The 17,212-nt window shown below is 38.4% G+C and overlaps 1 protein-coding gene across 12 annotated transcripts in view; it reads left to right on the plus strand.

The window, feature by feature from the left end:
* Positions 1–6,197, plus strand: part of PAM (peptidylglycine alpha-amidating monooxygenase) — a 162,591-nt gene extending 156,394 nt beyond the window's left edge. For 9 of the 12 annotated variants that reach the window (XM_075410864.1, XM_075410860.1, XM_075410865.1 and 6 more), the window contains 4 exons: positions 643–696; positions 3,010–3,213; positions 4,777–4,833; positions 5,379–6,197. In XM_075410864.1, the coding sequence (XP_075266979.1) occupies positions 643–696; positions 3,010–3,213; positions 4,777–4,833; positions 5,379–5,557 (494 nt within the window). In that variant the 3' untranslated portion in view covers positions 5,558–6,197. The remainder of the gene's footprint in view (positions 1–642; positions 697–3,009; positions 3,214–4,776; positions 4,834–5,378) is intronic. The other 3 variants (XM_075410866.1, XM_075410868.1, XM_075410871.1) reach the window with 3 other exon arrangements.
* Positions 6,198–17,212: the final 11,015 nt, after the last annotated feature.

Consider the following 17,212-nt stretch of genomic DNA (forward strand, 5'->3'; position numbering starts at 1 on the left):
TTATAAATGAACTTCTGACTAAGCCAGTTATTCCATATTTGTCTGTTTATAACTCATGGATTTTCCTTTGGGGCATCTGGTATCAGCTGGTCTTAATAACAGGAAACTGAACCAGATAAATAGTAATTCTGACTGGATATGGCTTTTTCTGCATGTAGTATCCTGAATAAGAACACTTCTAGGTTTTTATTCAAAGAAACATGAGAAGAAAAAAATAATGGAGTTCTTCATCACTTACGGGTTAGAGGAGGAAAGTACATCATTTTCATTTTAGCTTTTGCTGCACTATAAAACTTAGTAGCTCAGGAGCCCTGATTCAGCCAGCCTTTAACCCATTGTGATTTTGATGATAATGAACAGTTTTCTTTTTGTAGTACTCCCTGAACCTTTACACATGCCCATAAAATCTCTGTGTGGCATAAGAGTTAATTATTGCAAACACCTTTCATGACTCCAGCTCTTCCTTTTTTCAATGGCCTTGTGAGCTACTGAAGTCATACTGACTTTCCTTGGTGAAGTTCATGTGCTGATCAGATTGTTGACTGTAGGATTGTACTGTACATTTGAGAAGGCTAGCAGGAAAATGTCACTGAGTGTCTTTTTGAAATGTCAGTTGTCCTGAAGAATGATTTTGTTTTACAGAAATGGAGCATCGGTCAGTTAAAAAGGCTGGTATTGAGGTACAGGAAATAAAAGGTTAGTCTGATTTGTAATGGAAATGAAGGAACCAGTACTTTCACATAGACTAGGACTACTTCTGCCAAGTTGGAGGGAAAAATGCTAACTAGTTTGACTGTTTTATTTTTCACTATCATTTCCTACAGATAAAATGAGCTGGCACAGGAAGCACTAGGAAGCAGCTTTTAAGTGTTACCTAGTAGACGCTATTTTACAGCCAATCTAAACATTCAATTTCCAGTGATGACAAGTGCTTCACAGATACTAAGATAAAAATTTAACTAGTGGATTAATTCCATACCACCATCTGGTATGGTCCAGATTGGTATCTGTGTCAGCTCCCTTAGATGCAGAAACAGATCCGAAATATAACTGCGATATTTACTCCCCAGCACCCTTCCTGCTGCTCCACAGCCCTCAAACACCAAAAAAAGGGTTATTTGAAATGGCAATTGGTTTGTCTTTCTGCATAGTCTTTCAGTACCCAGCCTTGCCAGTCACACCGTATGGCAAAAAATACCATTTTTTCTATTTAGATTTATTTCCCTAGATTTACTGCTTTCTTTAATTCAATTTATCTGCATGAAAATGAAAACAAGAAAATAAAAAGAAAATAAAACCATGTAGAAACTTAATGTAAAGATAAAGAAAACACATGTAAGAAAGAAAGACATACATGTAGAGATTGAAAGGGGTAGAGTAGCAATTCAGGAAGATGAAAAGTGATTTTAACGATTTGTATTTTGTTACCTAGGTCTTTCATGTTGAAAAGTTCCTTTACCTCACAGAAAAACAGTACCGGCCTATGGAGAGGCCTTTATAAAAAGTTCAAACATTCTTAACTGCTTTTCTTTGGTTGAATGCAGAGCTTGTGTGGTTTGCTTTAGCGCTGTTTATGCAGACAGAGGAAAATACCAAAAGACCCCAACTGCCAATTGCAAGCGTATAGAATAAAGGAGGCTGACATTATAAAACAATGAAATCCTTATTGCCAAAAGTGTTAGCCTTCTATTTATCTCTGTTGGTACATCAGCCCTGCTGATGCACTCGAAAGGGAAGTGCTGACATAGCATCCACAGTACAACACATTTAAGGATACAGTAATGCATTTTGACTTTCTTTAGGAACATAGCATGCATGCTAGCTGACGCTTCTAATGTTGCAGGGAAAAATGCAATAGTATCACCAGGCTAAGAAACAGTTTTTAAGTAGCTATCTCTGAAACCACTTAGGTTAGGCAGACTGAAATTAACATTTTTCAACTCTAATTGAAGACAACAGATAGCCAATGGACTTCGTGTCATCCTCTGCTTAGTAAGTGGACAGGAGTGGCCTGCACTTTCACAGTCTCCTGGTGATAGACTGTTACTGTTGTTTGCACTGCTGTGAAGTGGGGGAATATACAAGAACTGTAGCTTTGCCCGAAGGTGGGCAAGATGGTGGAAGAAAATTTGTTTTGGTTATGACTTCTACTTGAACAGATAGCATGTTATCATTATATCATTGTTGTCATTGTATTAGTGTTAAGTGTAAACTGAAGTATTTGCTATTCTTTCAGAGTAGAACATCATTCTCAGTTTGATACAGAATCAAAACAAAGTTGATTCAGAGTGTTTCTGGTGGAGCTACTTCTTAAGACATGCAGTTAAGTCAGACTATAAAATATATAGCTAGATGGTTTTACTCACTGAAAGTTAGCACAAACCATGTGATCCTTTATACACACATGAAACAGCATAGAGGATTTTATTGAAATTGCTTTTTTCCTTGTAGGCGGAGACATAACAAATTAGTCAGGAATGACTGGATGCAGTTTTCAAAAGTCCTCCAGGTTTACAGAGCCAAAGTTCTTTCATGGGGTGTAGCAGTTCTGAAAATTTAACCCTTTGTCACAAGTTTATTAAAAAGAACTTTAAATGCTTTCCTTTTTGTTTATGATAATACAGCATATACTGGATTTCTGTATTGCTTGTAGAAGTGTTATTATCAAAGTGAGATACTTACTTGATATTACATCACACACCTATTTGCAAAAATAGGTCTTTTAGGGATTTTCCCACATTTTAAAGGATAGATACTTTTTAAGACACCGCTCTCTTCCCCATTCGAGAAAAGTAGAGGGCATCTTTGCTAGTGAGTGATATCATTCAGACTCTCTGCCTTAGTTTGGGATAACATCAGCAAGAGCTAAAAATGTCTCCATAAGTGTTTGTCTTTTTTTTCTGTCTAACTCAACACTTCAGGTGTTCTAGCTTGTTCTTTTCTTTAATGCCTTGTTCTGTGTTGCTTGCTGCATTTGGATTACATACTGAAATTGTCTTCTTTTTAAAGAATCAGAAACAATTGTAGAAGCCAGGTTGAAAAACAGCCCAGAATCAACAGACCCTCTAAAGAAGCAGGAAAAACAACATTTGGTCCGACAGGCCAGCACTGGAGTTTCCTTTGTTCTTATTACAACTCTTCTAATTATCCCTGTTGTTGTCCTGCTGGCAATTCTAGTATTTATTCGGTGGAGGAAGACAACGGTCTATGGAGGTAACCATGAGTAACTCTAGAGAAGAGGCTTTTATTATTCCCATTCAAAACATCGCTGAACACTGAGGGACAAGAGTATGAAGAAAGAGGCTTTCTGTCCCTTTACCATTCTGACCAGTTACTGTGACACTGCATGCAAACTAGGAATCAGCGTGCACCCAGCAACTGCACCCCCGTATGCCTTTAATATTACATCTCAAGCCACCACCTTTTCAGAACATGTATCTAAACTTTAATTGGTGTCAAGCTGAAAATTAGTATCTCAGAAATGACTAGAATATGTTCATGTTGTTGTCTAGAATACATAAATTTTAATATTCTGAGCATAGTTTGATTTTCAGTTGGGGATCCTTAAATTGTTGAGAACAAAAGACTTTATGGGTATTATAAAGGTATAAGCAAAATGCAAACAGATAACATTTACAAGAGCTTATATATTATTGCTCACTACTACCTTGTGCATTTTGTGAGTTGGACATATTTCCATAATGCACCTCCATCCATTGCTGTGAGAGCTTTAATTGGTACTTAAAATGCTATGCAAATTTGTTCTTAATTCATATTATATTATAATGTTACTTTTGAGAAACTGTTAGGCTGCAGTAGGAGTTTGATCATTACCCGTGTTATTTTGTATCGCATAAATAGTTTTATCAAGGTATTCTCATCAAGAGAAGAGAATGTACGTGGAACAGACTAATAGCAGAGTTCTGCCACTGGCTAGGACATACTGTGACAGAGTAGGTAATTCAGTGGTCTGACATTGCTGTGCAACTGAATTGGATGTATTTGATTTGAAGATTTCAGCGTGCAGCTTCCTAACACTGTGTTCAAACATGTTTAGCACATGAAATGTGCTGACTACTGCAGTACTGCGGTTAATGGATATGATCTATAATAGCACCTTTGCATTCCACTTAGATTCAAGCAGTGCTTGAATTTACTGTGTCAAAAAGCATGATACAGTTGCATTGGTCAAAGTAAACTTCTTGCACTGATTTGTGGAAACTGAGTAGTATATAGGAAAAGGCATTTTGGTCATGATATTTAATTTTTCTTCACATGAAGGATGGAAAGAGTTACCCGAGAGGAGGATATAGGGGAGAGAGAAAGTTCCTCCAAAAAACCTGAAGAAATTCACAGATCACTATCTTCCAAAAAACCAGTTTCCTCTGAAGGGAAACTATACCATTTTAAACATCAAGCTGTATTTTGCAGTGTGCTTGAATGTAGTTGTGCACATTATAAATGATAAGATTCTTGTCCTTCCTGTAAACGCTTCACAATAACATAAGCGAATAGTTGAGGGAAGGAAATTCTCAGAAATAACTCACATGTGAATCTTACAAATGGATGAATTGGCATAAACTGAACATCCATGGCATGATAATTTTGTTAGGAATTATAATTTCACCTTAAGTAGCTGAAAAGTATCAGTTTTGCTTCTTAGAGCTGCTGAGCAATTTGTTGAATGTCTGTGCTTTATATCGAAAACACAGATAATTATTTAATCAGAGAATATGATTTTTTTAGCTTATTTTTGAAATCTCCCTTATTTTTCAGCTGATGGGGAACACAAACTTGATTCAAGTTCAGGCAGAATTTTAGGGAGACTCAGAGGTAAGTCTAAGTTATTGAAGATCTTTTAAGAATGCAGTAACTGGAGGTTTTCATTCTGTGTTCACTTCTAGCTGAATAACAGATTTGATTGAACTTTCAAAGAGGAAGGATTAGGGGAAAAGCTGAGGTGTTTTGTGGAAATATCTTTTATGACACCTTCCATCCATCATTATCTGTCTGCTGAAGAGGATGTCTCACTACCAGTGGGAGAGCAGTAGCTGTTATAATGAGTTATCTGTGGATCTGGTGAATGAAATGAAGCATTTTGAGATGAAGGGCAAACTGGTGGGAACACAAATAGCCTGCATAAAGACTTAATGAAACAGTGGATGCTGAAAAACATAGTCTGAAACTTCTACTTCAAAGATGAATTTCCTTCCTCTTTCATAATCTCTGTGCTTAGCTTTTATGGCTTATGTGCTGATCTTTAACAACAGTTTCTGGAAGGACACTTAAAATAGTCTCCTCTATACTGCTGAATGAGTAGATTTTTATTCCCCCCGTACAGTATAGCAAACCTCATGACAACCCTTTCCTTTCCACAGGGAAAGACGGTGGCCTTAACCTTGGGAACTTCTTTGCAAGTCACAAAGGCTACAGCCGAAAAGGGTTTGACCGACTGAGCACTGAAGGAAGTGATCAAGAAAAAGATGAAGATGATGGCACAGATTCAGAAGAAGAGTGTTCAGCACCTCCACCCCCACCAGCACCTTCATCATCCTGAAACCATCCTTTGAGTTCTCCATTATATGATTCAACCAGAATGTCAGATTCCTTTTCCCTTAAGCACGTTTAAGATTTTGTGTATTTAATTGTAAACTGTACTAGTCTGTGTGAGGCTGTACACTGGTTCCTTTAATTTTTGTTTGGTTTTAGTTCTGTTTTTTAAGTGGAGGAGTGTATGAAAGTTCCATATCAGTGCCATTGTTTTTTATGTGAACATCTTAATAAAGCAAACAGTCTTCTAATTGCAGCACTGATTTAAAGCAGTAGTATTTTCTCATCACAATTTGGGGATCTTGTAAATAAGTCGTACTATCTGCTTCATCAAAATATTTTTCCTGTAACTATTCAGTTGCCAGTTTCTGTTTTGTGCCTTTCCTCTTCAATGTCCTTAACCTGTTGCAGTACAGAAAAAATACAGTGCCACAAGAAAATAAAGCTGCTAAATCTTCTTCTATTTTTTTAAAATCACTAACATTATATTGCATTGAAGGAAAGAAAAAAAGTCTCTATTTAATTTTTTTTCTTCTTCCTAACTTGATGTGTTTCTCGGATGTCTTATTTTTAGATGGTATCACTGTTAGAACACTATTTTCAGAAGCTGAATGTAATTTGTGTAATAAAGTATTCGCAGAGCATTAGCTGTCAGAGTGTACTTTGGAATTTTTGCATACTTTTAAGTTTTTTGTATACAACTTTTGTAAAAGTTACACAGACCACTTAATATGGTAAAAACTTTAATATCTTCTACCAGCAGAGAAAAAGTGCCATTTTGTATGGAAGCTGGAAAAATATTTTGCTATGTCACAAGGGTTTTTTTTAAAGAATAATAATTTACATACATGTACAGAGTCAAGCTTAAACATCTAAAGAGGAATTTTACTTGTATAATAAAACCACAGGGTATTTCCCTTAATAAAACATGGTCACAGCTAAGAGGAAACCTATGTCTCAAATTAAATATGCAGATTAAGTCAGGGTAGGCATCTAATACTACCTGATTTGTAGTACTGATTTTCTTGTTTCTCCACACTTCCTTTTTCATTCATACAAGAGTCCTCAGTCCCATAATGTGCTTACTCATTGAACAGAGACTTGCAGAAGACCTGCTAGATAATTGTCATGGCTGTATGAGTCATCTGAAGTGTGAATCATTGTGTGACATCATCATGATTTATCAGTCGAGTTTGAGGATCACAGCACGATTAATCTCCTTTTAAAGCCTGTATTATGAGTAGAGTGTATGCAGCTGTAATTGCCACAGGGTTTTATGAAACGGCTTTCATTGTCGTCATTGCAGGTGTTGTAATTGGCTGTTGCTGGTGTTGAGCTTCAAAAATAGGCTTTAGGTTTCTTGTGGCAGCAGGTTTTGCAAGGTGTTTTTTGAGGGAATAAGGGTAATGATAGTGGAGCAAAAGATAAGGTTTCTTCCCCTAGCAAGATTTTATGTATCTTCTTTTTCTGCAACAAAAACTCAAAATCCTTGACAGGTTGTTTTTTCTCAAGTATACCAAAATCTCCAGGATAGCTTTCTAAAAGGCTGGAGTATAGGCTTAGTTGCATTTGATATGTATTTAGTGCATACTCTTAAGTTGCTTCCTCTCCTGCTAATTTTCTCTGTTCCTAATGTTAGAAGGAAAATGGCCTGTTTCTGTCTCGCTTTTGAAAGCAAGGCAGTGTTATTTTTAGCTGTGGCCTTGATCCCCTTGTATGTGAATAAAAACAAATAAGGTAGTTGGGAAGGATCTGCTAAAGGTATCTGCAAAGATGACAAGTCACTAGTTTACAGGAAGTTTTCAATTAGAGCAATTAAGAAAGCTGTGATGGCACTGCTATCATAGGTAGTGTATATGGCATCAGTTCTAAAAGATCACAGGCTTTTCTCAAAAGCGATCAGTAATGGTATACTTTTATAACATTTGGATAGCTCACTTTATGTCTAAGTAATGTTGGGTCTTCTCTGCTTCCATGGTATTAGGTTGATGAAGATAATATGCAGCTGCCTCCTTCCTCCATTCCTTTGCTCATTATCTCCAATTAAAAAAAAAAAATACTGTGTTGAGGGGGGAGTAGCCAAACACAGTTTAATTGCAGGTACAAGCTAAAACAGGTTAATTCCGTATTAGTCATAATCTCTGCTCTCTGGAATTCAGAGGTTGGTTGCTACAATAATCCTGGGCTGCAGAAAGAGAAGCAATTTGAGTGAGATGACTGTCACCCTCTACTCTGCTCTCTTGGCATACAGCATCCAGCTCTGGGGTGTCCAGCACATGGACCTGTTGGAGCAGGTCCAGAGGAGGGCTGCAAAGATGATCAGAGGGCTGGAACACATCTCCTACGAGGAAAGGCTGAGAGAGTTGGGGTTGTTCAGCCTGGAGAAGAGAAGGCTCCAGGGAGACCATCTTGCACCCCTTCAATACTTAAAGCGGGCTTATAAGACAGAGACTTTTTATGAAGGCCTGTAGGGATGAGACAAGGGTTAATGGTTTTAAACTAAAAGAGGGTATATTTAGATTGGATATTGGGAAGAAATTCTTCACCATGTATGTGGTGAGGCACTGGCACAGGTTGCCCAGAGAAGTTGTGGCTGCCCTCTCAGTGGCAGTGTTCAAAGCCAGGTTGGATGGGGCTTTGAGCAACCTGGTCTAGTGGAAGGTGTCCCTGCCCATGGCAGGGGGGTTGGAACTAGGTGATCAAGGTCCCTTCCAACACAAACCATTCTGTGATTCTTTGAGAACTGCGTTGACAGGCAACCAATTACTTCCCAGCAGCAAACTTCATCACATCAAGTTACATGCTCTCATTTCATATGGGTACAATGGCAGAAAATGTGAACCTGCTTGAAGGCACGGAATATTCTTTTATTAAAGCTGCATCTTACAAAAACAGTGTACCAGAGACTTCATGCTGCAATAGAAAATTCATGTAGAAAGGAAGACATAAGCTTTCTGTAATCATAGCTCTCATTTTAATAAGCCAGCAGACCATCATCCATCCTAGTAAGTTCTATGTGCTAATATTGTTATTTATGTATTAAAAACCGAATACTAGTTATTCAATCTCAGCTAGTGGATTTGGAGTGCATGTGTTTAATTTAGTTTCAGCAATTGTCCCAGTGAAGACTATGCTTTTTAAATGAACAACATGGAATTGCACATTTGAAGACTTCAAAGACATGACACTAGCTTTCATGAATTGCTGATTAATCTTTTCTTAAGCTTTTTTAAGACAGAAGAATCTCGGTTATTGTAGGGGCTGAATATTTTCATTAAAATGAGGGTGATAAAGGAGCTAAGCATCTTTCCCAGTGGTAGTACTCTATCGAGCATCTCCCTGTTTTTGCACAGTATGACGTACTGCAAGTCCTTCAGAGTGATGGGAAGGTGGCTGCTGTCCTCTGGCAAGCAGTGTCGGGGGATCTTCAGTAGCTTGCTGTGAACCAGCTGTAAGTGAGGGCAGACTAGGGCAACTGCAAGCTGCCATGAGGAGGATGCGCTGAACTGTAACAAGCAGGTTGTCACCCAAGTCACCTGAAGGTGTCCCAATTAAATGAAATTACCATCCCAATTAAGCATCTGTCCTTGCCACGAGTATCATTATGTGAAAATTGATTCCTTGGGAAGCATCTCGATCAAGTTTTCTAGTAAGTAGTGCACTGCAGTAGTTAATGAGGATTTATAGATTAATGCACTAAATTGCAACAGCTTCTTGCTTGCCAAAGCTAGATTTATTTATGTTTTATCAGAACTTTTAGGTGAGTAATGTCTGTCATGCTGCAGAGTATTAGGATTAAGTGCGGGTCGTGGTACAGAGAAGGGACTTTGTTGATTTCTATCTTGTCATTCAGACACATGTGGGAACTTGTTTGAACAACTACGTATGTATTAGCAATACTAATTGTGGGGAGCAGATCACTGCTGAGCAATTAAAAAGCAACTTTATTATTTAATTGCACATTAGGACATACTTTTAAAGTCGAAAGACTGTGTTATGATATAGTGCACAGTTTGTGTGGATAATATACTATTTGTTTGTGTGTAATATAATACTAAAAAAAAACCCACAAGTGTCCACGTCAGTTAAAATAAAGAGCTGAAAATAGGCTACTGTATTTTCTATGTAAAATAGATGCTAGTAAACACTAGTTTTAGGACCCTGATCTGCCTTTATCTGGTTTTTTAATTCTTAAATGTGAAAGTACTTTTTGTCCATTGTGAATTATCAAAATCTGTTATGAAAATTTACACTGTAACTGCTCTTCAAACTCCTTTCCAATACCAGTGAAAAATTTAGATTCATCTGTGTAGCTAAACATTACTGACAGAAGAAAAGAGCAGAGCCAACAGTGTAGAGGAGGATTTTAAATCTCCAGTGGCACCTACTTATCCAAGAAAAACCTGCAAATTTCTTGCTGTTTCTGGACATGATCACTGGAAAACCTAAAGAAGCATCCAGCTGGCTTTGTCACATACATAGTTGGAGAGGTATAATGGAGAGCTTCGTGGGAGTCAGCTTGGAAGCGGCACTAGAATTTCTTAATACTACAGGTCTCCAAGGCACACTTGCTGAACTGCTTCTTTCTTTAGCTCCTTTCCTCTAGTGTTGCTTGTCAATTAGTTGCATGGGAAGCATCCTGCGAGTGACGCTCTGTCTGATTGCATTGTACAACATTTAAAATATTACACAGATGATGTAGATGCAATTTTTTTCTAGGAAACTGTGCCAAAAGTATCATTTTAAAGATGCAGTGGAGCAATTTGTTCCTAGCAAATAGTCAGTGGTAACAGTTCAGCAGACTAGGGAAATTATTATTAATTACCAACTACACGTATTTTTCAAACTGAAACATACAAGAAACCTAAATCCTTTACACTGTTTTGTAATTAAAATCTAAGAATTTTGACAGAATGGGGATAAGGCAACCCACATATCCAGCCATAACAGGCTAAAGTTGGTGCTACTTATGAGGTGGGCTTTAAAAGCAGAACCCTGCCCTGGCCACTACATTCCTCAATGCTTTGATGCCCCTCCCATATGTGTTACTGCTGTCTTCAGCCACGGCACATCCTAAAACTGCAGCTGGCTCCGGGCCCAGCCATCCAGCCAGGTTCTCATCCAGCAATGTGTATGCCCACCCAAGCCACAAGCAGCCAGTTTCTCCTGGGGGATGCCACACACAACGCAGGCTGCATGGCCCTCAGGTGTTGCTATAATCAGGTGATCATTCTGCTGGGAGTGCACTCTGGGAAAGAATGGCTCAGAGAAACAAACCGCTGGGCAGCCGTTTCTGCGAGCACCGCGGGCTCACCAGGTGGTGGTGGCAACGGGGTCCTGTGGGGACGGGCTCCTGGCATGTGGCCACATCAGTGTGCGGGCAGCCACAGCCACCGATCGTCAGCACGCTCCACAGTGAATCCCGTGCATCTGCAGAGAAGTTTGCAAGCCTAAAACATGAAGTTTCACAGTACAACACTGCAAGCACACACTGAACCCTGCCCTGCTCCTGTACAGGCTGCTCTGCTTTCCCCAGGTCTCCAGTCCGCAGAAGTGATGGGTGATGTCTCCGACTTCGTGAACAATCTGGTGGGGAACCCCACGTATTATTTACTGCACATTGCCAAAATTCTGCACAAAACATAGAACTCGTCTTCTTGTGGACTTTTCTGTTGGGGCTTTCATCACTATGCCCGCCAGCTTTGTGAGGAGTATTGAGTATTTTTTCCAGTACATCTGGGAACTCATGCGATGCTGTTCACTTTGTATGGCACGGGGAAGCAAACACTTCACTGCAATAACGGCATTAGGTCCTCCCACAAATGGTGAGAAAACATAGTGAATTCTCACTGCGAATTGCCACTCGAGTTAATTTCCACTCTGAATCACCATCCTTGCAGGTAGTCTGTTTAATGCCAAACAATATCCCCTGCCCTTTAAAGGGCACGAAATCTGCAATGTAGCTTTACTGCTTTTGACTTTTGATTCTCTCCTGTGTTAGAGGACTCGTGAAGATTCACTACAAATGCAGAGAATGGAAAGTTATATTTATACCCTTTTTAGGCATATTTATAATGCCATTTTGCTTAGCTAGCACAGCTGAACAGTTTCTCCTAATCCATCTGACTGGCTAATTGTACAAGTGCAATACATGTGCTTTCTCTCCTGAGGAGCTGTGGGTGGGCATGGAAAGCAAAATGTTATGTCTGCTGGCATTGCACAAAGAATGACTCCGGCAGTAGTGTAACAACAATTTTGTCCCACAATCTGGCAGTGAAGTTTATTTTAGTACAGCATTGTTGTCAGAGTGCTATAATTATGAGTCAGACAACAGTTTTGTTTTAAGTTTTCCAGTGATTTATGACCTCCTAATAATTACTTTTTCACCTGGCATTTTCCTGTTTGTTCTTCATCAGAAGTGACTATTTTTAATGGGGAAATTGGAAGAGAATCCTTTCAAATAATTTGAGCTATGCGAGCATGCAAAAAGGAGATTCTCCTGCCATTTGAAAAATTAAACTGTTTTTATGCCAGAGTACTTTGAAAAGCTGGATGTCTTTTTTCACAAGGAATGTTTTCCACATGATTCAACATTCACAGTTCAAGCAAGTGTAGCCTTAAATGAATAGTCTGACATAGATGAATTGTCAAATATTAATGCATTCCTTTGCTTCTCTTCTTTAGGACTGCCATTGACTTTGCATGAGAGGAACAAAAAAGAAGAGGTGAAGAAGAAAAGACAAATTGCATGTCATTAGCAAAACTCCACTCTTCCGCATGGCAGTACAGCCACCACGCAAATAAAGACCACAAATTCTTCTCATTCCACCAAAGACAGGACAAACTATCAGTTACGAAAAAACTCGCAACAGATCCTAATAAAAAGATGACAAAAGGGCACAAAGAAAATCAAGTCATACAGTTGGTAGTATCATGTTAGAAGCAGGGATACCCAGAATAAGAGCAGACGGTAAGTTGACATGAAAACTCTTTTTTTTAAGTACAAACCAGGAGTTCGTAATTCAAAAACCTATAACCCATACAGGTCTTTGTCCAACCCTTCTCTTGACGTTGTTTTTCTAAGAAACAGGACAGCCTGAGTTATAACAAAAGCTAGAATAAATAAATGCAGAATGCCTGTTACACTGTTTAAATGCAGTTTCAGGGTTTTCCTTTACTTCCATCATTGATACGTGGCTTATGATTTATATATATTTAAACTTAGCAAAAGTAAGGTAGTAATATTCACAGGGTATATGGACTTTAAAAAGTCTGGGTACCAGGGACCTCTTGTGGATAGATTGTGTTGGGATGCTGGTTGCTAACTGAGTCAGGCTTAGTCTTTTGTACGTTTCAATAGAGCAGTAAGGGTTTGCTTAGCAAGTAAGACATACAAGCACTGGTGCTCCTTAGTTTGAAGAAAACTGAGGGGAAATAGTTATATTTACAAGTATGGAAGAGAGTATTAAATGAGGGGCAAGCTAAACAGTCTGATTACTTTAATCAGTCCTTAAGAACAGATCAAAAAGTACAGGACTCATCTGTAAACACTGAGAAATTTAACTGAAGTATGCAGATGAACTAATAGGAACAGTACTGCTCAGTGAATTGTTTAGAGTGAATTTTTTATCTGATTAGGTGTTTTCCTTTTTAGTACATTATCCATAAAAAGGTTTAGAGAAGTCTCTTAGTTTTTTTCTAAGGTCTTCAGAGACAAGAATGATCCTAACCAAGTGAGGTATACAGCAGGTAGAGTGTGATTTTTCCTTGCTGTGTGAGCTGACTAATTACTGGGACATATGGAGAAAGATTCTGAAAATTTTATTTCTGATTTTATTAGTAAATAATTTTCATGCTGATAATGTGGGATGAAAACATTTCTTATGTTCTGTCAACAGAGAGCTGAGCTAAGACTAATGTATTGATCAAGGTAGAAAAGTAAAAGATGCACTACTTCATGATGGGTAAATCATAGTGGAGCAAAGAGAAGGAGAAATAAGCAAAAGAAAAGGGAAATATTCACAAGACAGTAGACATAATTTAGGGGCTCACATGGCATTCCCAGATTGTGTGCGCACACTGACACTTCCCTACATTTTTGGAAGTATAGTCCTATAGCAGGTCTTCTTGAGGCCACCCCATTTTCCTCTGTTTGATCCTCTCTTCTTCAGACCTTCAGCACTGCGCTTCGAAACTTTCCCGCTGCTGATGCCTAGAGACTGCTTTCCAATACACAAGTAGGCACTCGTTTAAGTTAATTGGAGGCACTTCTTATCTGGCCTGAATTGCCATGTCACTAATGCTGCAAGCAGGCAGGAATTTTTTTTTTTTTATAGTCTTTTTTCTTTGTCATCATTGGAAGGCTGGGCATGTTGATTTCAATCTGCTTTTTGAATGTGAAATTCTTATTCTGTTTTGCTTCAACAAAATCACCTAGAGTAAAGCACTGACAGACACAGCTCGGGTAAAACTGGTATTCACTCCTGAAATAATGATTCATTGATGCCTTAGATGTGGACTGAAAGAGAACATTGATTAAGTATTGTTACAGAAAAATGTAAAAATCACTCTGTAACACTAAGTACATCATCTGCAAAATAGCAGCTTATTGTCACACAGTACAACCTCGGTTTGTTGAACACTTTTACCAACTTGGATATATACCTAGTCAGACCACCAGGTACTTAATTTCTACACTATACCAATATCTCTTCTCTCACTCCCCAAAAACATTTTGATAAAAATGAGGTAATCATTTTTATTCCAGGTTAAGAACTCACATACTGACACATAAGAAAGACAATATGCTTGGAAGAATCTGCTCGGGGGAAAAAAAAAAGGTCTAAGAGCACCCAGTTCTTCCGTGGTGTTACACTTAAGGTTGTTACGGAAGCAATAGTAGAGAACAATTTTGCACAAAGATTTTTGCTTTGAAATGTGCTGTTTAGACATATGCAGGAGAGACCTAAGAAAACTGATTGGATTCAGTCTTGTTTTCTGAAACACAGGCAACCTTTTGTACCCTAACACTGTTATTTCATTAACAATCATGATCCGATTTTTTTCTCTCCCAAAATCATCTGGATTTTTTTTTCAATACAGAACACAGCTCTGACATTCTGACTTTCTTACTTTAATTTCTGGTTCTGTACTTTAAAAAAAAAATATCTTTCCACTAGAGTGTTTGTTACTAAAAATTTAGAAACAGGCAAAAATTAATATATAATTTTGAAGATGCACAGAAAGCACAAAATGCACTGGAAATAGAATGGTGACAAGCTAGGTAGCTTATTGTGACAAAGAAACAACCCAGAAACAGTATGTTATGCTGAAAAATTCTGTCTTCACTACTCCAAACCTACTGAAAGATAGCTGGGTAGAAGCAATCAAGGAGATTTCTGCAGTGTGTTTAATACAATTTCTTGATGGACAAGCTGACTAAGGAAGATACTCTACTGGATACATTACTCTCAGAAAGAACTGGTTTGGAGTGTGAAGGTCATGGCAGTCTCGCCTTTAGCCATCACGAAAGGGTAGAGTTTAAGATACTGAGAGATGTGAGTAAGATTAGTGACAGAATTGCAACCATGAACTTCAGGAGAGCAGAAACATGACAGACTGAAAAGATAACACAAGCTTCCTTACTACAGACTTACTATGTTAACTTGGTGCCAAGCACCGTCTGTGGAGTCATTCATTCTATTCGGCTGTGTCTGTGTTTGTGTAATTCATGAGACAGACAATTAGAGCTAAAGCTTTAGGTTCAGGCTCCTTCCCATATTTTTACAATTGATTATATCCACTAAACAGAAGGCCTCTTTGAAACTCATTTATTTATTACTTTTTTCCTGTTTAAAGCTGGTATTTTCCTGATTTGGTTGTAGATTTACATAAAAAGAAATAATTTCATCCCCTGTATGAAAACGGAATATGAGTTCTTGGAATTGATTTTCAAATTCTGAATCATGTCTGCACTACACAATGAACTGTCACTGACAAGAATGAATGGTCAACGGGTGAAATGTGGAAAAGTAGTGCTATAATCCTGAGGAAACCACACAGTGAATTCTCCTGGTTTATGAGGCTGTCATAACTTGTAACATTTGGAGCCAAACTATGTTAGAAAATCAAGTGCTGCTGTACATCAGCTTTACTCCATAAGAGTTGCACATGGTTTGTTCCAAAACCATTTTCCTCCACAAGCTTTTCTTATGGAATGATGTCAACAAATCCTCACTTAAAAGCTCCATGCATTTTCTCTTTCTTTCCTGGTCTCCAATTTATATTGAAGAAGCTGAAGCAATGAGAACTTTGGAGGTGAGGCTGTTAACAGTACAAGCAGGAGAATTTCAGGCTTCATCAGTCTGTCTGGCACATAGATCTTACAATCAGACTTTCAAGTATGCTTAGGGCACCTTCACAGTCTTCTGCTGGCACAGTCTGCTTTTGTGCTGGTGCTGCACTGAAAACTTTAACCTAATCTTTAAATCCCTACTTACCTCCTCAGATTCAACCCCCAAGTTAGATGCCCTCTCTTCCTGTACATTGCTTGGGGAATGCCAGGTGTGTAGACACTGTATTCATGGAGACATTTTGCTAACATGTTAAAAAGTATCATAAGGCTAAGGTACAGACCTATGCTTAGGCTAGATTTCTAAGAGATTTTTATCCAGACAGAAGAGACAGTTTTTACAGCTTCTGAATAAGTGCTCTTCAGTAGTACAGGATGAGAAGCAGGGTATTATGCCTTTTTCACTGAGTTTTGTGGGACAGTTTGTCATTTTGTAAGCACTACTGTAGGCTTTGGACCCCAGAGGTAAGCTATTTGGGGGATTTGTTCTATATGATTCTTGCTTTAGCTTAGCACGAGATATGCTGGGCATACCCAGTCCTTAGTTCTGTAGTTGCCCAGTAGCAGAAATTTAGAGTCCTGACAACGATAATGAGAAAACTTGTAGGCGTCCAATTTTAGATGGTGAATTTTAAGGGACATATTGGATATGGATGCCTATGGCGTCATATAAATACCTTCAGCCTCCCTAAGACTATAACTAGAAGTACATAGGGTATTCTTTATAACCTAAGAACGATAAGAGATCTTAGAAAGGTAAGAGATAAGAAAGGCTAATGTGATTTTCAGGTATCTGCTTCTTTATGTTACTTTCTTCTAGTCTGAGCCTCCTCTAATGGTACGGCAACTGGAACGGGCATTTGGGCTCAGGAACTAAGAAGAAATCCTGGATATTTTGGATGTTGCTGAAGTGTTCACTGTGTTAGCTGGCTTGACTAAGTCTTTTAAGGAAACCACTAATAAACTCCAAGCTCAGTTTTCCTCTATCAGGAGGCTGATAGAAAGAAGATCCTGATCTAAGAATCCTCAATCCCTGATCCAGAAACTCGAGTCGGGTCCATAAAACAAGGTAGGTACAACCTCTATTAACTCAGCTGAAGTGTTTCAGATGTTTCAGTAGTATAGCCAGAAGAGACTTAAGCCTGTTTGGTTTAAATTTGTTCCCTCCGAAGGAATGATGAAATGCAAGGTCAAGTTACAATAACCAAAGAAATACCCAAGGCTAGCTGTTGATGTAAACCTGATAAAAGTGACTTGGGCAGCCAGTAGAAGTAACATTTTTATGTACTCAATTCAGCTAAGAAATAGTTG

This window comes from Opisthocomus hoazin, chromosome Z, assembly GCF_030867145.1.
Source record: "Opisthocomus hoazin isolate bOpiHoa1 chromosome Z, bOpiHoa1.hap1, whole genome shotgun sequence".
NCBI lineage: Eukaryota > Metazoa > Chordata > Aves > Opisthocomiformes > Opisthocomidae > Opisthocomus > Opisthocomus hoazin.